Genomic DNA, 25,576 nt, shown 5'->3' with positions numbered 1-25,576 from the left:
GAAAACGCATTTATTTGAACAAGTCGGCTTGGCCTGATGGGGGATGGGTTGGGTTTTTTATTGTTCTTAATATTTGTATTTATTGTTTTTACCTTGGGCATTATGTTTAATTCCTTTTAACTTTTGTATTTTTGTATTTTATACATTTGCCCTGTTCACCGCCCTGAGTCCTTCGGGAGAAGGGCGGTATATAAATAAAATTATTATTATTATTATTATTAGTATTATTATTATTATTATTATTATTATTATTATTATTATTATTATTATTATTATTATTATTATTTTAAGAAAGAAAGAAAGAGAGAGAGAGAGAAAGAAAGAGAGAGAGAGAGAAAGAAAGAAAGAAAGAAAGAAAGAAAGAAAGAAAGAAAGAAAGAAAGAGAAAAGGATGAAGTCTGGAAAGCGCCTGAAATAATGTATAAAGATAGGAAGGATTCCGAGGAGAAGAAGCCAAATACTAAAGGATCTGATTGGCAGCTAAAGGACCCACATTGAATGGATGGTTCCAGTAGGTGTTGAAGGTGGACTGCTGGTCTTTTGGGTTTCTATCCAAGAATAATGTGGACTTTAACCAGAAGTGCGCCCAACATAAGGATTTATGGGATTCTGGTGAGATTGAGAAAAGACTCGCCAAAGTGTTTGAGAGCAGAAGCGAAAGATAAGATGAGTTCTGAAAAGGAAAAGTTCCATGGGCCAGAAATAGAAGGAAGAAAAACAAAAGCTTTTATTTGCCTAGGGAATCACAAGCTGATCCAAGGTTGCCTGTCAAGTTTCTGAATTGTAAGTGATGGTAAATTGCCAGTTCATTTCATAAGCTTTTTTTTTCTTAACCTAGGCAGATAAACAGAAGGCCTATTAATTAGTAACATAAAGATGTGCTTATGTATCTGGAATGCACATTGTTAGGCACACATCAGAATGGGTGAAACACAGGCTGCTTTGCTATGCCAAAGAAGAGGCGCAAACTGCCCCCTCAAAAGAATATAAACTCAGTCTAGGAGTGAAGCTGAAAAAGTGAAAGTGCTTGCCACTGAAAATTGGCTGATACCCAAACTGTTTCTTCCAAACTTTGCAAAAGTTTAAAAGGGGGCTGCAAAACCCAAGGAATCTGGGTAGCCCTAACTGCTTCAGTCAGATCCTTAAAAATGTCCATTCATGCATACAAACATTTATACCCTAGGAAACATAACTGAATAAAAATTTTATATGTTACTGGATTTTAAAAGGTGTGTGCGTGCGTGTGTGTCTCTCTCTGTGTATTGCATGATCTAAATGGAAGCAAAAAAGGTGAAGGTATATAGTTTTGAAGGAGATCTGCTGTTCAAATAACAGATTAGTTCTTGTAATTTTTTTTGCCAATTATATCTATACATATTATATTTTTTGAAATTCTTGCTTTGTGAGGACTTAGGGCAGTATATATTAATGTAAAGTAATTATTTAGTATTTCCATTTAAATAATTCTATTTTGTGAACTGAGTATGTGATTATTGTCTAACTGAATTAAATCTTTCCTAAAGCTGTAATTTTAACATTTGGTTTAATTTTCTGTATGTTCTATTATTTTTGTCTAAGGGACCTGGATAAAATGTCATAAGCTATCAGAAATTTGGGGAATTTTGTATGCATATATGACTATATATTATTCATGATGTGGCTGCTACTATTATTCTGTTTCCTAAGAGGAAATGTAAGTTTTCTTCAAATAAGTTACAAGATCTAGTCCAAATTCTTGCTTGATCCAGTTTCTGCCAAAGCATTTTGGACAGATGGCTGTTCGGTCTGTCTCTAAAGTCCTCCAGTGAAGGGAATGTACCACTTCATGAGGCAGACTTTTCACTGATTAGCAACCCTTGCCATCTGGAAATTGCTCTTAATATATACCCAGAACTTATTTCCCTGCAAGTTTCAACCTATTGTTGCTCTCAGTAATAAAAGAGGTTAAATATAAAGAACCTTTGGATATTATCTCAGTCATTTCTTCTTTATACATACCTCATTCCCGGTTCCTTAACCATTCCTCACAAGACATGAGAAAGACCTTTCCAGTTTTTTCATCATTTTGGTAGCCTTCATCTAAACTCTCTCTAGACTGTTGAAAACGTTTTTAGATCATGGCGTTCAGAACTGGGAACAATGTTCCAAGTGAGTCCTGGCCAAGGCAGAATGAAGTGGAACAGTTATTTCCCACAGCTGCATTCTTTACTTTGATTAATACATCCCAAAACAGCATTTGCCTTTTTAATCAGCTGCATCATCCTGTTGGGTGATGCTGAAGTAGAGCTGATCATTTTGAACCCATTTCCCTAAACTATACCTGTGCTTTTCATTTTTTTTCAAATGCAAGACTACATTTCTCAGTAAATGTATTAAAATTCATTCTGCTTGTTTACTCCACCCTGTGTAGATATTTTTGAATATTTTTCTGTGAAAATGCCAACTCTTCCTTATAGTTTTCTGTCAACTGCAACTTTTAATAATGATGCCTTCTATCTTTTTATCCAGATCATTAATAAAAGTGTTGAACAACAGAGGGCCCAGAACGGAGCCCGCTGGCATTCCACTCGGCAGTATCCTCTGAGCTTTTATGGAACCATTTATGAGTATTCTCTGGCTGCAATCATTCATACAGTTATGAATCCAATAACAGGTGGATCTTCTAGCCTGTATTTAATCATTTTGTTATTGAGGATATCTTGAAGGACTCTCAAATGCTTTGCTAATGTCAGGTGTATATTGTTCAAAGCACTTCCCCAGTCTGTTCTAATTAAACTTATATTTAAAATAGAAAAATTGTCTTAGCTTACCTGAGAATACAGTGATGGAATCATATGTGATTCTCTTCTCTAATCATCCTTTTCTTATTATAGATGACAATAAGGCAAGTGATTTTAATTTAATTATTTTGTGAGGTAATTAAATGTTCCTAGCATTGATCTTAATTTAGTATACAAATCTTAATAGGAAAATATGTTAAAATGGAGTGGGGTGGGCTGAGTACAATCATGCTGGCCTTCCTCTCACAAGTGATTACTGTGATTTTATCCATTATATATTTTGTTATTGTTAACTGCACACCTTACAAATGGACTACTATAGCATACTCTTAATGGGGCTTCATTTGAAGACCATTTCAAAGGAGCACCTGCAATAAGTATATGAAAACTATACCTGTGACGAAGTGCAGTGGCCTGCATGCTAACTAGACACCAGTTGCAGGTGCTGTACTGGTTGTCAGTTTGTTTCTGGGCGACATTCAGGATGTTGGTGATTACACTTAAAGGCCTACATACTTTGGTGCCTCCCTATCTTTAAGACGGTATGCTCTAAATAGATTTTACCTGCTTAATATCTATGGAGATTCTCAATCATCCAGTTCATGGTTGTACCAAAGGTGCTTTTCAAGAGGCAACTGGGCTTTAAAATGTTTCGCTTCTCATCCAAGAAACTTCTTCAGTTGTGGCTGAATGGTGGGGAATTCAAAACTAAAGAAGCTTCTTGGATGAGAGGCAAAACATTTTTAAGAAAAACCTAAGAGAGTCCAAATGCCTTTTGAAAAGCACATTTGGGATTTTACCTGCTTATAATTCAGGAGTCCTCATTTAGCAACCACTATTAAGGGCAATAACTTAGTGACCACTAAATGAAGTGATCTGTGACTTTGCTTATAATTTTACTTAAGCTTTCCTTCCCCCCCCCACATTCTTCCATGTTTTTGAATGCTCACCCTTGTGCTAAGATAATTACATTTTTGGAGAAGAAGGGATTACAAGAGAGTAAGTGGGCACACAATGGGAAATATACATTGAAAGGAATGCACTAGGACTGGCTGTTTTCCTAACATGCTCACATCCAAGTCCCCAGTTCCCGTAGGAGACAAGTCCAGGAGACTCAGAGGTAAGCATTCAGAGCAGCAAGTCCTCTCTTGGGAATGATTTCCCACCAAATATAAGAACTCCAAACTCCTATCTAATATTAAGGGAGTTTTTAAACGCAATATGTGGATCTTTCAATGTGTCTTTGAGATTTAGGCAAGATAGATGTTTGGAATGAATCCGGCTGCTTTTGGATTGCAAAGAAATTTGTTTTTGTTTTAAGGTGTAATGATTTATGTTGAATGGTATTGCAACATAAAATTTAGTAGGCTTGATTGATAATTTGTGAATTACTGTCATTTTATACATTGCATTCTTTGTTATAAAGTCCCTTAGACTCATATGATAGATACAGCATAAAAGCATTTGTAGTAAATAAATAATTTTTAAAAAAATAACCCACAAGGAAAAGTAGGAATAATATAACTTAATAAAATGTCTATCTCATGAAGCTACAAGAAAAATTGAGAGTTTGATGTAGCTGTAGATATTAACTCCTAAAAAACAATAAAATCCTTAGAGTAGAAGAGCTTAACATAAAGCTGTGGAATCTCTCTAGACAGATAAAAAATATTAAGAGACATTTCTCAGCCTTTCTTACCTATATAGTTTGTCATTACAACTTGAAAAATATAGCTCCTTGGAACCTTATTTCAGGCAACGAAATCTGAATGATTTCTTATTTATGATGCAAAAAGCTAGTCATTCCTCAGGGATTGCCAAATGACTCTAGAAGCACAAAATGGCTACATTGCTTGATTAATCTGCCCTACCTTTTTAAATCTTGCTGGCCTCCGTGAAGAGGTTGCGTTTGATAATAATATGAGAAAAATGTACATGATCTACAGAGAAACCAGATGATGATGAAAGTTTATGATTATATAATAGAAGACTGGAAAACTGTTTCTCGGTGAGTTAAAGATATTTATTTGTATTTATTTATGTCATTTCTTTGTAGTGTAACAGTCAGCAAAACAGATAAAACAGCATTGTGATAAAACTTTCACTTATGCAATGCCAGTCTCCAGAGTCCTTCCATAATTACAACATTTTAGTAGTTTTGTTACTCAGTTTGTTGAATACCAGCAACATTAAAGCAGTTGTAGATAAATAAATACATTATAGCAAATGCCCATTCCGTAGGGAGTATAGAAGATGGCCTTGATAGATATGTACAGGAACCACATTACTTAGGCAAAAGGGGCTGAAATGTCTTTTAAATTGAGAAGAAAATGAAATTTGGAAATGGTTCAGACAGAAGCCTTGCTAATTCACTGAACTACAAGAAGGAGGAGAAGGTACGGAATAATCAGACTTGCAAGATTCTTTTATTCAAGCTAATCTCAATAAAAGTAGTTTTAGCCTCCTTGCTAAGTTGATTTCCTGGTCTGGGCTACCTAGTGAGGCTGACACATTCTCACTCCCGGAAAACAGCTGTTTCATAGGAGGAGCTATTGATGACTTTAGCATACTCCCCAGCATTGCAGGTAATGGGTTAGAGAATTTAATACTACATTTTCTATAGATGTGGGTACTCTGGATTTGCATAAATTAGATTATATTGAATATACAGATGGTTGCTACTTTTGGGGGGAGGTAAAAGTACCTGCTACTGCTCTTGTCAGATCCTCATCTTTCTATACTTTATCCTTATTTAGTTTTGGAAGTATCCTGATACAAGTACATGACACTAGTATTTCTGTGATTCCATCTTCACACACATGTCACCCTTTTGGCACCATTGCAAGCTCAGATATGTTGGTTCTCAATTAAAGTGGAATGGTGCTTTCTTTTTTCATTTTGCTGAAGTTACTTGTGATACAAAACAGTTGGTTCCAATATAGTAGTGTATGGAGGATTTCAGGGGTCAGAATCCAATTTCCTCCATTGCAATTCTTGCATTAACAAGAATTATTTATTTATTTATTTATTATTGGGACTTATATGCCGCCCTATCTCCCGAAGGACTTATTATTATGTGGTCCTTACACATTATATGAAAAGGAGTTATTTCTAAAGAATTGCTGATATGTTCCTACCCCTATCTGATTACCAAGTCATTGTCCAATCTGCAAGTTGTTCCTTCCAGATCAAAAAAATGGAAAATGGCATCCTCAAGAAAATTTACTAATTGGTATACCATTTGATTGGCTGTCAGTCACTTTCAACAGAGCCAAGAGATCAAATGTCTGCCTGATTTTTTTCCTTAAGATTATACTATTGATCTTTTTGTCTTCTTCCAACATAACTTTACTCAATACCATCAGGTCTTTGTTATTATTTTAATATCTGTAACTGGTGTGGGCATTTGCTTGTTCTTTGGGCAGATATTCTTTTTCTATTGGACACCAAAGACATTTTTGCCCTAAAATTAACCAAAGATTCATTTGGTCTCCATTTTCCCCCCCTTGAATTGTCTCTATATTTATGTATACCTCTTATTTCTCAAGCTAGAGTTCTTGATCTTTTTTCCTAGAGAGATCTGGTTTTAACTGATAAAAAGTACAAGTTGAGTCCAAAACCTTCTTCACAGTTGTAGCTTCATAATCTGTTCCAAAGGCAGTTCTATATGCATTACAATAATCCAGTCTTTAGATTATCAATGTTTGAATTACAGTAGCTGAGAAGAACATAGGGTAGCTTAATAGGCACTCATAGTGATAAGAGTCCTTCTTTTTAAAATATAATTATGTGAAATATTTGTAACTGCTTTTTATGGCAAACTTCATAAAACTGTGTTAATAAGTTAATAAAACTACCATTAAAAAGAATAGAGGGAGTTAATATAAAACATGCATTAGATGCTTAAAACATGCTCCTCTCATGCTCTGAGATATTGATATTCCATGAAACAAGAGAGAAAGCCCACTTCAAATTTGCCACCGATCAGCCATCTGCAATGGAGAGCAAAACCTTCCCTGTAGTTAAGCCTCAAGATATTTTTCTGAATTAACACTTGAATTTTGAATCTTGCTCAACAGAGGACCAGCAGCCACTGCTTATCTTTTGCAAATGTAATTAAGAATCTTAAGCAGCAACATAGTGATTAAGAGTTTCATAACTGAAGCAGTTTACAAATACTCCAAATAAGTAAATAACGGAATAGCTTCTTCAGTAGCTATAGCTTCATGCTCGGTTCCAAGAACAGTCCTATATACTGTACATTATAGTGATTCAGTCTTCAGATTATCATTGTTTAAATCACAGTAGCTGAGAAAAGAATAGCTGTTAATAGGCGCTCATACTTACAGACATTGTGTAGGTTTCCAGCAATAATAATGAATGCAGGAGCATTTGCAAATTGGGAACAACAGAGTGGATAAAATTCTATTTTAAACAAGCACCTCTTCTAATGCTAGACTAGAAATTACTCATTCACAGTGCCTCACTCTTGTTGGCATTCGAATTGACTTATTGATTGATTTTTATTGACCTTTGTCCATTCCACCCCTTCTTTGAAGCAGGGGTATAGGCTATGTAAAATCTCTCCTGATTCAGATACATCACAGAGCAATAAATAATAGGTGTCATCAATATATCGATGACATCTTTTCCTCAGTCCTCTAAGAGAATCATCAAAGCTTGCTTAACCATTCTGAGTGGCATGTTATAAATATATAGCTGCTTCTTATTTCATGATCTCCTGGACTTCAGTAATAGGTTTGTTGCAAGGACTGCAAAAGGTTTTAAGTTGGGAGAAAGAATCAGGGGTTCTTGGGAGGTTGGTCACTTGGTTTCATATTCTTGGTAAATCTGATGAATGGCAAGTTGCAACCTTTCAATGGGGTTAGAACAATGTTTGGAAAACAATGCATTCTCACCCCTTTCTGAATTAAATGCAGGGCAGGCAGTTATTGCCAGCCCGAATTCTAGTAATAGTGCCATTATTTTTTTTAAAGATCAGCTGTAGGAATGTCAACTCTTTAATAAATTTTAATAACAGGATTATGGTGTTGGCAGGATTACAGCAGTGCGTGTTCTTTGTCTTTTTCTCTATCTGACTCTTCTAGTTGCCATAACAACTTGATTGTACCATAGCATTTCCTACTTATAGTTAAAGTTCTTTCAACACAGCTGTTATGAAATACATATTTTTAGGAATTTATCATTTATATCTATAGCCCCAATGCAAAGTGTACCTTTTTTAAAATAAAGAAATACATCCCTTTGTATTGATTAAGTTGACAAAAAAATTGGACCACCCAGAGAGCATGTGATCATCTCTGAGTAACAATAGTGACTTCAGTATACAGGAAAAGAAAGTAAGCATTAGTTAGTCTTTTTAAATCAAAGAAATTATCAGTATATTGTACTTATTGAAAGGGAGCATGCGGCATTTCTTGTTTTCTTTCAGCCTAAGGCCAAATGAAAAACTGCATATATATATATTTCTGATCCTGTATCTCTCCAGGATATTTTAATTTTGTGGTGGTATAGAAGAGTTCTGCTCTCATATTTAAAGACTCTTTGAGATATAGAATTAGATGATTGTCTGATTTTCTATTAAAAATGAACACCTCAAAATAGGTTCCAAAAATTGAAACAAATCTGTTAGCTAAAATAATGATATCTACATAGATCCAAATTAATTCCTCCTCCAAGACTGTTTAAGCTGCAAAACAAACAGGTCAATAGGCTAAAAAATCTGGAGCAATTGAAATAAGAGCTGGGGATCTGCAATTTTTGCCAAGTCAACCATGTTCTTCTTTGTCCTTCATCAGCTTTTATTTATTACGTTGGAGTTTTCTCAAGTATGGCTGCTTCCGACTTGAACCCAAATGTTATTCTCGTATAAAGCTGGCAAAAGGAAACCTTCTCCACTGCGTATCTCTCAGCAGCTTCCAGATTGTTTTATTTAGATTGTATCAACTGATGTCATCCCATTGCAAAGCTTCTGCTAGTTTTAGAACCCTATCACTATGCAAGTGTAAAATTCATTACATAGTACTGATTCATGTGAGTGAAGTTTATAAACGATCTTTATGTCAAGTACTCCTTGGTTAAGTTGTGCACTTGTTCTATTAATATAGAAGAACATGTATTAAGGAGTAGAACTGCTTTTTCTCCCATTATTATTATTCTGTGAAATTAAATATGCTAAGGAACATTTTTCCCAACATGTTGTTATTGTCTATTTTGTGCTTTCTTCAAGAGTGCATAGTAACATTTTGTGGTTCAGTTGCTAAGTCATGTCTGAATCTTTGTGACCTCATTCCATTTTATCCCATCCAAAATTTGGTTAGAGAAAGTAGATTGAAAAATAATGACAGACTCAAGAATTTGTAGTCAGATTCATTGTTAAATATAGTACAGATAGCATTGTAATTTAGAGTATAGAAATTCTTTGTTGTTTAAAGCTGAACATTGTTATTGGTTCTTAGGAAACGGCTACAAGAGTCAGATAATATAGACTTCCAATATAATATTGATTATTAGCATGACTTTCCATTGTGTTATGTAGGAAGTGTTTCATATCACCTACTGAGCAGGGGGTTGGACTAGATGACCTCCAAGGTCCCTTCCAACTTTATTATTATTATTATTACTTCCTCATCTTTGTTAAAGCTGGACATGGGGGGATCTACAAGTTGATCATTCTTTGCAAGTCTTTAGGGTTCTTTTCCCAAGTGATAATATGAAAAAATAAACGAAACCCCGGAAAGTCTCATCCTGTCTACAGTCTTTAATATGGTTGCTTCATGTGTTTATTTATTTATTTTGCAGTTTTCTGATTTGACCTGCCAAAAAATAATGTATAATTACAATCAGGGTTCCTCCTCTGGTGAATATTGCACAAGTTTTAGTTCACTACCATGCAGAGACCCCTATGGGTTCCCTATTTCTCCCTCTTGGTCCCCATGCCAGAGGCTCTACTAATCCTCAGAAACAATTTTGGGAGCATAATGGGGAAATGCACATAAAAGTGGCAATTTAATCCAGTGGTATTCACATAAAACTCATAGAACTGAATAATTAAATCTGGAAATTCTAAAATATGAACGTCAGAAAGCAAAAAGCTTTTATTTAAAGATTTACGTGTCAAAAAGATTGGGAAAATATAATACCTGACAAGTTATTAATCTAATTGATATTATCTTTAAAGAAGCAGTGCACTTTTATAATGTTTTTAAAACATGATTGGTGCATTTTAAATGTTGATTGTAAGTTAAGTGGAAGTGATGCAAAATTAAAAACACATAATTTTAATGAGTGTAAAAATGATGTAGTGGCAAATTTATGTCCAATCGGAAATCCAAAGGGCTTTATCAGAAGCCGCCTTGTGAACAAAAGAAGTGTTTTTAATTTTATATTCTTTTTTAAAATATAAATTAGAATTTTAATTAACAGAAGAATCTCATTCATGGTTAATGTGTTTCTTGTCTTTAGAATGACTAGATTATAATAGAATGGTGCAGAATACTAATTTATAAAGAAGGTATTTATCATCAAGGTGGTCTGTGTTTGTTCTTTGTTCATGTATATTACAAAATCATATTTCCAAAGAGTGCTACAGATTATGCTCTCATATCTTTATTTTATTTTTTTTAGCTTCTATCACTATTTGACTTTTATGTGGCACTAGGCAACCTGTAACCATTGGGTCATTTAGAGATATTTATTTACCTAAACAGAGAAACTGAATGACTTTGGGTAGCCAAAAATGAAGTGGGAGCAGGAGTGACTTTTGACTTCCTGTCAATTTCCCCATTTAGTTTGCTTGTCAAAAGCTGGCAGCAAGTGTTAGAAATCTTCCTTCCTTCCTTCCTTCCTTCCTTCCTTCCTTCCTTCCTCCCTCCCTCCCTCCCTCCCTCCCTCCCTCCCTCCCTCCCTGATTAATAAACCATAGACCATCTAACCAGATCTGAATTCCAGTAGAGTTTTAAAATGTCAAAAGGTTTAGCAATTTATAAATTTATTATGTTTCCATGCATTTCATGAATATTTCATTTTCTCAAACTATTTTCAGTGTGATGTTGCCAAAACATTTTAATAAGAAAATTGTGTAAATAGGAGTAAGCAGTCATTCACATTTAATACTAATTCATAATATAATTGCTTTGGGTTTGGCTTATGTGTGAATCTGGACATTATGATTTTTTTTCAAGAATTGTAGCTTTTACATTTTCAACCTTTTAACTTTTTCTCTAGCCTAATGCAAATGTTGAGTATAACTAAGATGTGTATAAATTTGAAAAATATTTGGGCATCTACTTGATGATTTGGAAAAACACTGCATTCAACAGTTCTTACCCTTGCAAAATGAAATTTGTGTCCGTATTCACTGTATAATGAAGAAAATGCTACTTAAATATTATCCTGAATACATACAGAATACAGAATAACAGAGTTCGAAGGGACTCTTTCTAGTCCAAGTCTTCTAGTCCAAGCCCTTTGCTCAGGCAGGAAACCATATATCATTTCAGAGAAATGATTCTCCAATCTCTTTAAAAATTGCCAGTGTTGGAGCATTCATAACTTCTAGAGGTAAGTTGTTCCACTGATTAATTGTTCTAACTGTCAGGAAATTTCTCCTTAGTTCTAGGTTGCTTCTCTCCTTGATTAGTTTCCATCCATTGTCCTGCCTTCAGGTGCTTTAGAGAATAGGTTGACTCCCTCTTCTTTATGACAACCCCTGAAATATTGGAACACTGCTATCATGTCACCCCTAATTCTTCTTTTCATTAAACATGGAGGTCAACAGGCTGTATGCATATCAAGTATACATATTTTCTGAATTTACAGTTCAGATTCTGTTAAAGCAGACAGTGTTTATGGTTTGAACTTTTATACTGACATGGATTAGATGCGAGGATTGTTTTTTTAATTGATTATCACAATTGCTAATTTGAGATATTTAATCATATTTTTATGTGAAAGACATACTGTGAGCTTTATTTTGGAAAGCAAAGTTAAGTTTAACTTACATAAATCTCCAGAAGAATGAAACAGTTTATTTGAATCTTCTCCATTTTAGGTAAACATAGCTGATCTAAAATCTTAAAAATATACTTTTTTTCTGCACAGACTCCTTATGTTGGCTTAGAATGTAGGCTTGAGCATTCAAAGGATTTGTGAAATAATGTAGACTTGTTTTCTTGCTTGATTGCAATAGGCCAAAATGACAGGAAGAACTTTGCCTTGTATTGACATTTTAAATATTTAAGGAATAATATCTAAATATAGAATTGGAGGGACATTAAAATGGGCTTTCCTAAATTTTTGGAAGAATTTGCAATGTAACAATAGTACAGTATTTTGAATGCAATCACAGACTTAATTATTTGGTTTATTTAATGAGACTTTCAAATAGTATATTGATTTTCATACCAGCAGGCAGCAGGGTTTTTTCCCATTGTACAATTTCATAACTTATAATTATGCACAACAGCTACCATAAATGGTCCCTTTAAAATGGCAAATTGTTGAAAAATGGTAAGGACAATAGAAGGAATGTAAAGAGAAAAGGAAGTTTAATCTTAAATACAGTTTTTTGGTTAGAATGAGTTTGTAAGTGGTTAAGTAAAAGTTGTGCCAGAAAAAGAAAAGGGAGGCAAAGTTTTTGAGTATTAAAAAACTTCAGGGTCTGTTTAGCATATGAAATCTTATATGCTTATATGCTTCTGTCATCCAAGATAATAAATACTTATAAACCTATTCCTGATCCTCATTCAGTCAGATAAAAATGCTATCGTGTTCTTTCTTACAATCTGAAAAACATAATCTTCTGCCGTGGAAAGTCTTAAATTTTAACCATCATTATTTTTTTCAAAGCTTTTAGTCTTTAGAGATATGTTTCATAGCTAATAGATGAACAGAATTAAATATACAATTTTGGACATATTAAATGATTTATTATGTCAAATGTATTTAACTATTCTCATATTTGTATTACGAGAGCTACATGATAGATTGGAATATGTATTCTTTTAAAAAATATTATTTTTTATTTTAATTAAAAATCTTTTGTGATTTTTGTTAGAAAATAAACTTGGCTTGTTGTAAATTCATTCTTCAGTATTTTTAGAACATATTTTCTGTTGCCATTCTTAAGTATATATTCCTGTTAGTAAACTATTATAGCGGACATAATTTAAGTAATCGTCAGGATCTAAGGCAAAGAGGTCATATATGATAATAATGAAATTAGTTACCACACTTAAAGATGATCATTTAATTATAGCATACCTTCTATTTCAATTATAGGACACTAAAGATTTTTACTGTACCTAAAGAGAACTTGTTCTGGATCTTTTAAAGTGATTAATGATTATATGCTTCTTAATATTTTCAGTATGTTGTAATTTCACCATCTTGTAATGTGCATTTTTCATATATACTGTTTATTTTTTTTTAGTTTATGCTATTATTATAGAAAAATAAGTTGTGGTTAGCAGACAGATGTCCATGACTTGATTTCCCATCACTTGTTTACTGAATACTTTCAAGTTGAGCATAGAACATACTGGTTTAGGATAAGTAAGCCAGTTCGATATAAAGGCATCAGGCTAGAAATTGGGAAATTGTGAGTTGTAGTTCCACATTAGGCACAAAACCAATTGTGTGGCCTTGAGCCAGTCACTCTTTTTCAGTCCTCGGAAGGAGGGAATGGCAAACCATTACTGTAATCTTACCAAGAAAACTTCAGGGACTTGTTCAGGAAGTTGCCAGGATTCAGCACTAACCCCATTAAAAGAAAAAGAAAAAAAAGTTGATCTGTCTGTGATCTGTTCATGAAAGCCAGCGGGATGACCTTCGACCATTGCACTCTCTCTCAGCCCAACTCACTTCACAAGATGGCGTTGCAAGAAAAATAGGAGGAGGAAGGTGTGTTGGATATGTTTGCCCCCTTGAGTTAGTTGTAAAAATAGTAAAAGGGTATACAAAAAAACAAAACAAATTGATTTGCAGTACTCTTTTATGTAGGAAGTTCCATTTGACATTGGAGTAACTGATTGTAGACTTTATGAAGCTTTTAAAATTTGCCCCTACCTAGTAAAATAAATTCGCCCATAGACTGCAATGTGAAATAACTTCAAAGAGGATCATATATAGCATGTACAATGGTAAGAAAGGGAAAGAAACATTTTTGTTTGGGGAGATACATTTTAGGGTGAAAATACTTTCATATCTGTTCTTTATATTTGTGATGTTCAATAATTATGATGAGGAGAGGCATTCTTGAATTAACATCTTTCTTTTAGAAGAAAATGCTATAATTGTTTTTAGGGTGAGGTAAGGGGAAGAGCCGAGCTGTTAATGCAGTTTAAGCTGAAACCATGGCAGAGAGACAGTATTTTCTCCTTCTATTATTTCAGTGCAAAATCACCCCTTCATCTTAATACAAGAAAAGGGAACTTGCAGCTCCATAACTGCGGTTTAGACTCCAGTTTCCATAACTCCCAGCCTGCTTTCTGCTATGTTATCTTTTCCTGATCAGTTTTGGCAGTGATCAAATGATGTTTCCCTATCAAGCAGATTAATGATAAATGGCTCCTTGCCTTCTTGAGAACTGCTAGTGACTTTCAAGAACCCTAGTGCTTCCTGAAGTGGGCATTATCTGGAAATGGTCTCCTCATCATTTTGACAAACACTAGAGAAAAAATGAGGAAGAGAGCTCTGAGGAAGATGGTTTCTCCAGACTGTCCAACTTTCTTCCTCTTTAATTATCTAATTTAGAAGAAGATAGGAACTAAGAGGAAGGAAGTAATCTTTAAAAAGGTAAAGGTTCCCCTGCACATGTGTGCTAGTCGTTTCTGACTCTAAGGGCCGGTGCTCATCTCCATTCCAAAGCCGAAGAGCCAGCGCTTGTCCGAGGACGTCTCCGTAGTCATGTGGCCGGCATGACTAGACGTCAAAGGCGCACAGAATGCTGTTACCTTCCCACTGTAGTGGTCCCTATTTTTCTACTTGCATTTTTATGTGCTTTCGAACTGCTAGGTTGGCAGAAGCTGGGACGAGCAACAGGCGCTCACTCCGCTACACGGCACTCGGGATTCGACCCGCCAAACTGCCGACCTTCTGATCGACAAGCTCAGCATCCTAACCCACTGAGCCACCACATCCCTAAGTAATCTTTAGGTGGCAATTAAAGTTTTGGACTGGGGCTCCGTAATGGCTTTTAGAGGGCAAGAGTAGAATTACATAATTATATTTTTTACTCAGAAGATGGAGGTGCAAAAATCAATTTAGTCCTAGCATCACAAATAGAGCAAGAGCAAAACATTTAAGAATATTTCCCTGTGATGAATATATAAATTTAGTAAAATCCAATAGGAATAGGACAGAAATGTACTTTGAATAATCTTAGAGTGACTCCAATAAAATAAGCAGCAAAAGGCATCCCTCTGAACTCTTATTTCAGCTTTTTACTAAGATTTTCCATGTGTAAATAAAAGTTAACCAGAACTGGAAACATACTTTTCTTCTCTCTGAGGCTTGTTATCTATTAGTTGCCTAGCAACCATGCCTTGCATACATGCAAGGCATTACTTTATATGCCTTCTTTGCTTTGTGTTTTTAAGCATGAAAACTAATAGAAAATCAGAAGACTGAATATACCTATGAGTACTGCTAAATGAAATAGGAGTATGATTCAATTATGGAATTATACTGAACTAATTTATATGTTACTAATTTGACTTTGAGCTTCTAATCTTAATTTCTATTTGGAAAGTCATTAAAAGCACTATTTGGGATCAAAGGGATGTACATGTTTTCTTCATTCCTCTTGTCAAATCAAGCAATTTGAGCGATTGCCTTGAAGGTCATCCAAAATGGTGTGTTTTAGCTTTATAAGGAATGTAACGAACAGTTCTTAGATAGATAGCTTCTCTAGTTCTATACAAGGCAATTTGGATCTTGTCAAAAATATCTTCTGTTTAAATTCCTCCATGTTTGGGTGTTTAATAATTATGTATTTATTTTAAACTTAAAATTGTTTTTTTTAAAAAAATAATATGGACATTATCACTGAAGATGTTGCAAGCCATTTATTTTCTCTTGCTCTGGGACCTGGAAGGAACAGTATGCGTAGGTCTATGCATGAAAAGTGAAGATAAGGAAGGAAAGGTAAAAAAAGAAGCTTTAAAAAATGTGCTGCTTCTAGTAACTGATACTTTTTCACATGAGTTAGAAATATGTACCTTCTTCATTGTGTGAATTCCAATAAAGTTCAAGGAAGAAAATTGCATGTGTAACAGAATATTAGGAGAAGAGGAATGATCGATGTGTATAGCTCGGTCAAATTACTTAATGCATTAAGCAAATAAAATATAATAAAAGTAAAAATGTGTGGTAATGTGATGTTTCCCTCTTCTGTCTCTTTTATATTCTGATCCATCATTTTATTTTTTATGCACATAGGCTTGATATCTGGTGGCTCAGTTGGTTAGGATGCTGAGCTTGTCGATCAGAAAGTCGGCAGTTTGGCGGGTTGAATTCTGAGTGCTGCGTAACAGACTGAGCGCCTGTTACTTGTCCCAGCTTCTGCCAACCTAGCAGTTCGAAAGCACATAAAAATGCAAGTAGAAAAATAGGGACCACTACGGTGGGAAGGTAACAGCGTTCCGTGCGCCTTTGGCGTCCAGTCATGCCGGCCACATGACTACGGAGACGTCCTTGGACAAGTGCTGGCTCTTTGGCTTTGAAACGGAGATGAGCACCGGCCCCTAGAGTTGGAAACGACTAGCACGCATGTGTGGGGGAACCTTTACTTTTACCTTTATTAGAGCAGTGCACCTACATATTGTTCTCTATACAGGGTAAAAGTAAAAGTTGTCCTGAATATGTAGCATTGACCTTGCCACTTGTCAATCTGAAGTGTTTTCTCTTTCTTATGAGTGGGTTGTACTGGAGAGAACTGTATAATGATGGCATATAAATTAAATTAAATGGGATTTGGTAAAACACTGAGGAAAGGCGAAAAATTGGAATTCTGCTGTGTTGTGTGCTAGAAATAATAGTTAAACCTTCATTCCAAATCTGTTCTTTTCTACTAGAAGAGGGTCTCAAAAGCTGCCTTAAGTGGTTTTCTCTGTGATTGATAGAGATTGCTGAGTTTGGCAGTGCACAGTAAACCTACAGAAGAGCAGCCTAAATGCGGTGAGGATTATGTGAACATGAAGATTATTTTCCTGTGATGCTGTTTAAATTCGTTATTGACACTTGAGATCGTATTCAAGTTTCCACATTTTATTCAGTGTAGATTTAAAAAGTGGCAGCTGACATTTTAATTACAGCATGGTTTTCAATTCTTTCTTTTCTTTACTTCATTTGCTAGTCAATGGAGAAAGCTTTTCTTATCTTTGCTAATAGCTGTATTATTATATGAGTATACTGTATAATTTAAGTAGATACGTTTGGGGTGAGCTGAATGAGATTGTACACCTATCAGGCAGAAGTGTTCTCAATGGGGAGATGCCCTACCATCAATTTTTGAACGCAGCATTAATAAATTAAATGAAAGGAAAGAGTCATCATGTTCAAATGTAAAAGGCTATCCATTGCTTTTTAAAATCCCTTTTGAGTTGGATACAGTGAAATGTAATAATAAAAATAATAGACTGTAGCGCAGGTCCAGATATATTGTCTCACGCTGGGATGTTAATTCAAACTGATCTGATGGTTGGGACAAATATGTCCCTGGAGAAACTGCACTGCTTTTCCTTGAATTGTAGATCTTTGTGCCATATTACAACTATCCTGCTGTTCAAAATTACTTTTTCATGCAGTGGTGAGGCTGTTATTAATGAAAAGGTGTTTTGAATGAAGATTCATTCAAAAGATCAAGATACACTGGGTTCCATTTAAAGTATTATTTATTTACTTATGTCTTAATCAAATTCACATAGCCACTCAATTTACAAAAAGTGACTTTGGGCAGCGTACAGCTGTCAAATAAAACAACAGATATAAAAAGGACAGATAAGGATCCACTCCCCAATGAAGAGAAGTCCTCAGTCGTATACAGGATGGCATGTGAAAACTGCCACTGTAATTATATTGGGGAGACTGCAAAATGACTGAGGACCAGGGTACACGAACACGAGCTCGCCATCAAAAGACAAGAACAACATTCACAGGTGTGGGCACACATGGCCACACACAATCACACCTTCAATCTGACGGGGGCTGAGGCGATTGCCTGTGATAACACCAAGGGCAGATGATTATTCAAGGAAGCTTAGTTCTCTGACCACTCCTTGATTAATCGGCATATTGATCTCCCCGCTGTGTATCAAGCCCTCAGGAGTTGGGAAGAGGACATGAATGCAGACAACGCGAGCACTTACAGAGCGCTCCGTCAAACCAAGATCAGAACTACATAGTTACACAATCACCCCCCATCGCGGAATGCAAAAAAGAGGAAGAATAGCCACTTAGAGCCTCCAGCATGAGAACATGGGCAATGACAAGAGCAGTGGCTATAGTTAATGGGACTGACAGTAATCCTCTCCTGACAGCAGACACTCAGAGAAAATCGCACCCCACAGGAACGAACGCGAGACGGCTTGAAAGAATACGGCTGGTTGAAACGAACAGATGCGTTCTATGAGTGGAGCGCAGAAACGCTGATGATATAAATGCAGCTTCCCCACTCCAATTATTTTATCCTGACAACGTTGGTAGTTAGCCAACGAAAGCTTGATTTTCAATAAAACTGTTTTAGTTTTCTATCCTATCCCAGTGTTCGGATTTCTTGCTCTGATTTAAATATGCCTGGGATTCGTATTTTTAGTTTGATAAAGGACAGATATAATATATCCCACTACAAATACTGCAGGGGTTGCATGGGTTGTCAATTTATTTCCCGATGTTTTTGAGGGGGGGAGGCACCTTTAAAATCCTTAAAATCCACTGTTTTTCTACCTCCTACCCTCAAATCATAATATCAACATTTTTTATTAATATTACTATGCAATTATTTTATTGATTGCTGTTGTTGTTTTACTACTTTGCCATGTAGATCTTGAAACCATAGTACATCTAGCATAATAGAAAATAACACACTTATAATTATAGAATAAAAAAATTCCAAGGGGCCAGTTAAGCCATTGCGTCTAACCTCTGCTTATTGTATTAATCCAAATTAAAACACCTCAGACAAGTATATTCTTCACCAAACTCATTCCATAAAGAAAGAGCCCAACCTTACCTTTGGCAATTGATTCCATTGTCTGGCTCTTTTTTCTAACATTCAGTCAGAATCTGACTTCCTATAACTTAAAGGCCTTGTCTGAAGGACCTCCTATGGTTAATCTGCCTGGCTTTTCTCTTGTGTTGCTTGCTTAATGCCTTACATATTTTCTGATCACAAAAGATTGGGCAATCCTTTTAGCTTTTAGAGGTGTTGACAGCACACCCACCCAAAAAGAAGTCTATTGAAAACTGGTGAACTTCACTTGTGTCAGTTCTTTAAAGCCAAAGATATGTTGTGAGGAACAAAGAACAGAGTACAGCCATAGAAAAAGAAAATGATGGAGGAAATCCTTTCATTTCTAGTTTTTATGGTTTGTTTTTTCCTTCTGAAAATGCTCATAATGTTTAGAGTTCTGTGTGGAATTCTGTGTACAAAAGCGCATGTTGCAGCAATATCTTGCAGCATTATCGCAGCAACGAAAACAGGCAGATAAGAATCAACTCCCTTCCCACTTAAATAAGAACAACGCTTGAAATAGTGGCAAGACTGCTTTCAGAATAAAGTGAAGTGGACATATTAAACAAGGGAAAGGAATAATTCCTGAGTGCTGCTGATTAGCAGATACTTATTGTACCAATAAACTATTTTGAACTGTGTCTTCATTAATACTGCCTAATATAGACATTGTGATGGTAGTGGTAAAACAGGGCATTAAACACTAACTTTAGTTTCCACATTAAAGTTCTGTTGGAAAATAGGACTCTGATCAAGATAATTTTAACATTAAAATCTTTCAGTGTCTTTGTTCTGACACTTTATTCTATTCAAACAAGAGAATGGTAGAAATTGTATCTTTTAAATGTTTCGTATTTCGTTCATGGAAAGAGAACTTGGGGTTATTCTATATAAAAAAACTGCTGCTGGAGATGCAGGACCAAGTCTATGATTTCAGTCAACCTTTTTATGAGAAACACAAAGAGCACAATTATGAAATTATGCATTTGTGCATTAGCTGATATAAAGGAGAACATTGATAGAAATCCTTGATCCTGAAAATGGCTGAGGAAAAATCAGATTAGCTAGCATATGTTCTCAACTGGATTGTAAAAAAAAAAATCTTATTGTTTTGGAGGTAGCCCCAATTTGTTCCTTTCTTGAAAATTGAGTTTTAAATTCCTTGTAATAAATGATACAAAATGCATCTTTTATTTTTAAATATTATCTAAATTTATATCCCATTTTCCTGATCATATAAAGGAGAGGGGTGTGTGTGTGTGTTTGTGTGTGTGTGTGTGTGTGTGTGTGTGTGTATTGTGATCAGAATTATGATGTCATACACCCCCCCCCCACACACACACACACAAACCTTGTACTGCTGCTTTCAACTTTGGGATGAAAACAGAAATGCTGAGAGACCCTACTGAAACATATCTAGGTTTCTTTCTTGTCATGAGCTAAACTTGCTTGATACAGTAAAGCAGACATGTCAAACACAAGGCCCGGGGGCCGGATCCGGCCCGCGAAGTGGTTTCATGTGGCCCGCGAAGCCATCCTGGAAACAGTGAGGGAACGGCCCCCACTGCCTTGGCCCTGGCCCAGAGACCCTCCTTCTGCCAGAGACCCTCAGATCTGTCCCACTTCTGCCCAGGCCCCCATAGGCACCCTTGATGCGAACGATGTAGAGCTGACCACGCCCACCCAGTAGGCCATATGCACTCTAGCCACGCCCACCCAGTAGGCCACGCCCACCCTGGCCATACCCACCCGGCCCCTTGAGGGCAACCACAATGCTGATGCGGCCCTCAATGAAATTGAGCTTGACACCCCTGCAGTAAAGAGTAAAAAACATAAATTCAGTAAATTAATAATTCAGTCTAGCTCACAAATAATGAAATAAACAAGATCTTTAATAATAGAGGTAGACCTTGCTTTACAACCACAATTGGGACTGGAATTTCTATTGTAGGTTGATTTATTGTAAAGCACGTCATCATGTAACTGGATCCTAATTTTACAATATTTACTACACTCATTAAGGAAATTATGTGGTTATTAAGTGAATCAAGAAGTTGTTGAGTGAATCTGGCTTCCTCAATTGACTTTGCTCATTGAAAGACAGCTGGGAAGATCACAAATTTTGATCACACGATTGTAAGATGCTACAACAACTAGTTGCCAAGCTTCTGAATTGCGATAATTTGACTGGGAGTAGTGTGACAGTTGTAACTTTGAGGATGAGTCATAAGACACTTTTTTCTGAGGCCATCGTAACTTCAAACTATCATTAAATGGACTGTTGCAAATTGAAGAGTACCTGCAGAAAGAAATGTATGGTAGTTAAAAAGTGAAAGATCTTTTGTTTTAAAAAATAAAACAAAATGCAAGAAAAGCTCAGGAAAAAGGAAGTAAATGACTAAGTGCAGAAAGTTCAGAATTTAATGATTATCTTAAATCTAAATAAATTATATAAATAAATCTATGTAAGTATTTGATCTTATGAATATTTTAAAAGATAAGAGCAGTAAGTTGTCTTTTCATATATTAATTGAAATATGTTCCTTAATGTGCAGTCTTGACCGCAGCTCACTAATATTAGTTGTGTTTTAATTTGTCATAACTTTCCATGCCAGATACTGTTACTGATTTAAGATTCAAGAAGTGCATTATGTCTGAGAAAATTGAGTTTTAAATTGTATTTCCTTGAAATAAATGATACAAAATGCACCTTTTCTTTTAAAATATTATCAAATTTATATCCCATTTTCCTGATTATATAAAGGATATTATAATGTCAAAAATACCAAAGCAACTTGTTTCTCATGGTGATCCACCAGCTATCAATTGGCAGTACATGAATCAGGCGTGAGGACTTTAGAACCATCTCTTGCAGTTTATGAGTCTTAAAACAGAAAAAGGACTAGTTGGAACTAATATTCCTGATATGTAAATGTGAAACTTGCCCCAAAAGATCACATAGGTTCTTTATCGTAATACTTTGTATTAAAATCTGCTAGAATAGCTTTGCAACGAATCCACAGACTCAGAGCCTGGTAAGTTAATTTTATTTGTAGGTATAGTATGAAATATTGGATAATGGTAAAGCAAATTAGTATATTTCTCAAATAGAAGCCCCCTGGCTTGAATAGATACCGTAATCTGCTCTGGTACACTCCAAGGAGAAAAACCATGCAGTTGGAGCTTTACCTCACAAAGGGGATTCCAGGAAGACTGATATAAGGGAAGCCAAACCCAAGGGTTGATAAAGTGGAGATATAAATTCAGTGTTTGCCAGTAGTTACAGTTGAGGATCCAGATGCCTCTATCTCCAGAATCCCATTCTTGAATTACAAAATTCATTAATTCATTCAATTCATTCATTCATTTTCGCCACCCATTTTATCATAAGGTAACTGTGCAGCTTACAATCACAAAAGATAAATATAAACGGCTTTTTTTGTCATAGAACGCTCAGAACGGAGTTCCGGCACCTTTTTTGGATGGAACCTTGTAGGGTAGGCAAGGCGGGTTGTAGGACATGTGTGAGTTCCAGCACCTTTTTCTTTTACAAAAAAAGCACTGAATGTAAATATACTAAAAACATAAAACAAGACAAATGTCATGATCCAATTAAAGATGGGGAGAGTGGGCTGGAATGGGGGCAGTTGGGATCTGTTGTTAATCAACCACCTCCATTGAGGTGTTCCAACAAAATGCTGTTGGGAATATAATTAAAAACTTTTAAAGTTTTTTTTTATTAATTTGAATCTGTTCCTTAATGTTTATTGGGGCTAGACCACAATACTCTTTGTATTTATTAGTGTAATATTGATTGACAGTAATAATTTTCTTGTCCTTATCAGAATTTTCAGTCTGTGTTAGTACATCCTCAAGTGGAAACTGGTTTACTTGCTTAGCTAAAGATGCCATCATCAGTTTATAAGATTATTGTGGTGGCTCCATTGTTTCGGTTTAGAGATAATTTCCTCTTGTGAAGCAGGACTCCAAAAAATTTATCAGATCTGTTCCTTTCATTTCACTTCTAAAATCCTCATACAAAAGGTTTGTTTGCCAGTGTGAGGCTTTGATGACACTGGGAAAAAGGTTTGTTTCTGTTCCATTTCTATAAATATTATCTTTGTTACCTCTCCTGCCAAAAAAAATGCATTTTTTATATTTTACAAAAAGAGCGAGAGATTGATTGTCCTGGAAAACTTACGATGACATTATTTACAATTTAAAAAGAAATATTTTCATTTTAATTAACAGAAAGAAATTGTGGGTCTTCTGATAAAATTACATTTTTTAAAACAGAAGCCAGCTATTTTTTTAAAAAAATCAAATTGATACACTTGACACTGGAGAATTTTGCATTCTGTTTCTCTCTCTCTCTTGACCTCATTCAGGGCTGTCAAGTTACTTTGCCTAGGAAGGGCATTCACGGTGCTGATCATGGATGTTACTTGATGAAGCCTGGGGCACTTTCACTTGCTTTTTTATAATTAATAGAAAATGCAAAAATAGAAATGTCTTTCAGCACCATTCCCATTTTTTTTTTTACTGATAGCTTAGGATAACCAGTGCACAGTGTGGGGAGATCATTTATTTTGCTGAAGGTTATATTGAGTTTTATTAAAACTATCTGTTACCATTCGAACGGTGAGTAAATATTCCTTAGCTGTACAATCCTGTAGCTTGTGGTCAGATCAACTTTCTCGTTTCTGTAGTTCTTTTAGTAGCTGCCACGAAACCATGGGTTTGTATGTGGACATTTTTCACCCTGGTAACTGATTAGTGTTTGCCTGCATGTTGTACATATGTTTTGTTCTCCCTTTATGTATGGTAGCCTAGTGGTTAAGATGCTGGGCTTGTCAGCCTAAATGTTGGCAGTTTGAGACCCAAGAACCACGAGTTCCTGTCCCAGCTCCTGTCAATCTAGCAGTTCAAAAGCATGCAAATACAAGATAAATAGGTACCACTTTGTTGGACAGGTAACAGCGTTCCATGCGCCTTAGACATATAGACATGCCAGTCACGTGACCATGGAAATGTCTTCAGGAAACACTGGCTCTCTTAGCTAGGAAATGGAGATGAGCACTGTCCCCTAGAGTTGGACATGAGTGAATAGGGGAAATCTTTACCTTTTTTTCCTGAAAGACATGTGTATGGATGTACTGAGGAGCACAGAGCTGATTTCTCATGCTCCATTCTGGGTGATATGATCATGAAGGAGAAGGGAACAGGGTTTAGAATATATGGATACTTTTTGAATCACTGACCAACTTTTTCCATAGGGATACATTGGTTTGGTGTTTTTTTTTTAATTCTGCAATTTTATCTCTGTAGCTCCAAGCCATTTTCAGTCCATTTTTAATTTGATCTTTCACTGGCTTCTCTCATCATACCAAATTGGATCTTATTCTGTTCTGGTTCCTGAGAATTAATCTGCCGGAGGAAAGAGATGGATAGAATTCTGTACAATTTGACATAATTTATTTACAGCATTCCACTAACTTGAGAAAAGTCGAACATAATATGGCAGGAAGACCATAGAAAGGACATTTAGCCTTTTGCCAACATGAAAATGAAGTTAAGTCACTTATGTTGTTGATATGTATCTTACTCTCCACTGAGAATTGGGCCATAATTTCAACTCTTTGGAGTATAATCCAGAATAGGATAATCTGGAAATACGTAGGAATTCAAAGGATAATTTCTCTTTATAGAAAAGTTTGAACTGCTTACTCATGAACATTTTGAAACATGATGTTCATTATTCTGTCTCCCAAAAGTTTATTGGACTTCAAAAAATACAACAATCTTCAGTTTTGCTCCCTTTTGATTAGTAGTTTTCAAGTTTCCTTTGTAATTTAGAGACTTTGGAAACGGTTCTGAGGCTTGTGTTATTAATTTACTCTACCAATTGTTTCCCCCTTTCTCCTGTTAGATGTTTTGGATAAAGTTCTGAGTCACTAGATTTGCACTAGATTTAGCTTTTCTATGAGTCATAAGGAAGCCGAGATAGGTATGGTAAATACTGCTGACAGGTTTGGCTTAGGAAACTGTGTTGTAATGAAGTCTGGATGAGCTGAATAGTCAAAATATATTAGTTTTGTTTTGGTTATTTTCAGAACTGCTTTCTTAATTTCTATAAATAGTAGGGCTGTGCAAAACTTTGAAGGGGCGATTTCCTTCAGTGAAAGTTCATGCAAATTGCTGCTTCAATCTGTCGTGCAAAAACAAAAGCAAAGTTTTCTAACATATTTTAAAATCAAAGAAAAACAGTTGTGTTGCTTTGCTTCAAGTCTTTATCCAGTAGTTCCAGTAGCCTATTATTGAAACCTACTTGCAGCTCCAGAAAGCAGCAGAGATGACAAAATATGTCTTCCTAAGGGAAATCACTTCATCTCAATCACAAAAAAGACTTTAGCAAAGTGAAGCTATTTGCTTTATTAATGTGAAGTGTTTGCGTTATTAATCCAATCAATGGAAAATAATTTGCACCCTGCTTTATCAGTTCAATGGCAGATCCAGCAACCAACCTTTTGCAATCAGGAAACTC

The 25,576-nt window shown here is 35.5% G+C and overlaps 1 protein-coding gene across 4 annotated transcripts in view; it reads left to right on the top strand.

The window, feature by feature from the left end:
• The window catches only part of AVEN (apoptosis and caspase activation inhibitor), a 131,000-nt gene that overhangs the window by 70,792 nt on the left and 34,632 nt on the right, over positions 1-25,576 (top strand). Inside the window, exon 3 of one of the 4 annotated variants that reach the window (XM_081334959.1) lies at positions 2,509-2,653. The exons of the other annotated variants lie outside the window; for them this stretch is intronic. Within the exon in view, the coding sequence (XP_081191085.1) occupies positions 2,509-2,653 (145 nt within the window). The remainder of the gene's footprint in view (positions 1-2,508; positions 2,654-25,576) is intronic. 4 annotated transcript variants of the gene reach the window in all.

The sequence above is a fragment of the Vipera berus genome (genome assembly GCF_964194415.1).
Source record: "Vipera berus genome assembly, chromosome: 1".
In the NCBI taxonomy this organism is placed as follows: domain Eukaryota; kingdom Metazoa; phylum Chordata; class Lepidosauria; order Squamata; family Viperidae; genus Vipera; species Vipera berus.
Note: the sequence above shows the minus strand (reverse complement) of the source record. Positions and strands in the feature narration are given on the sequence as shown.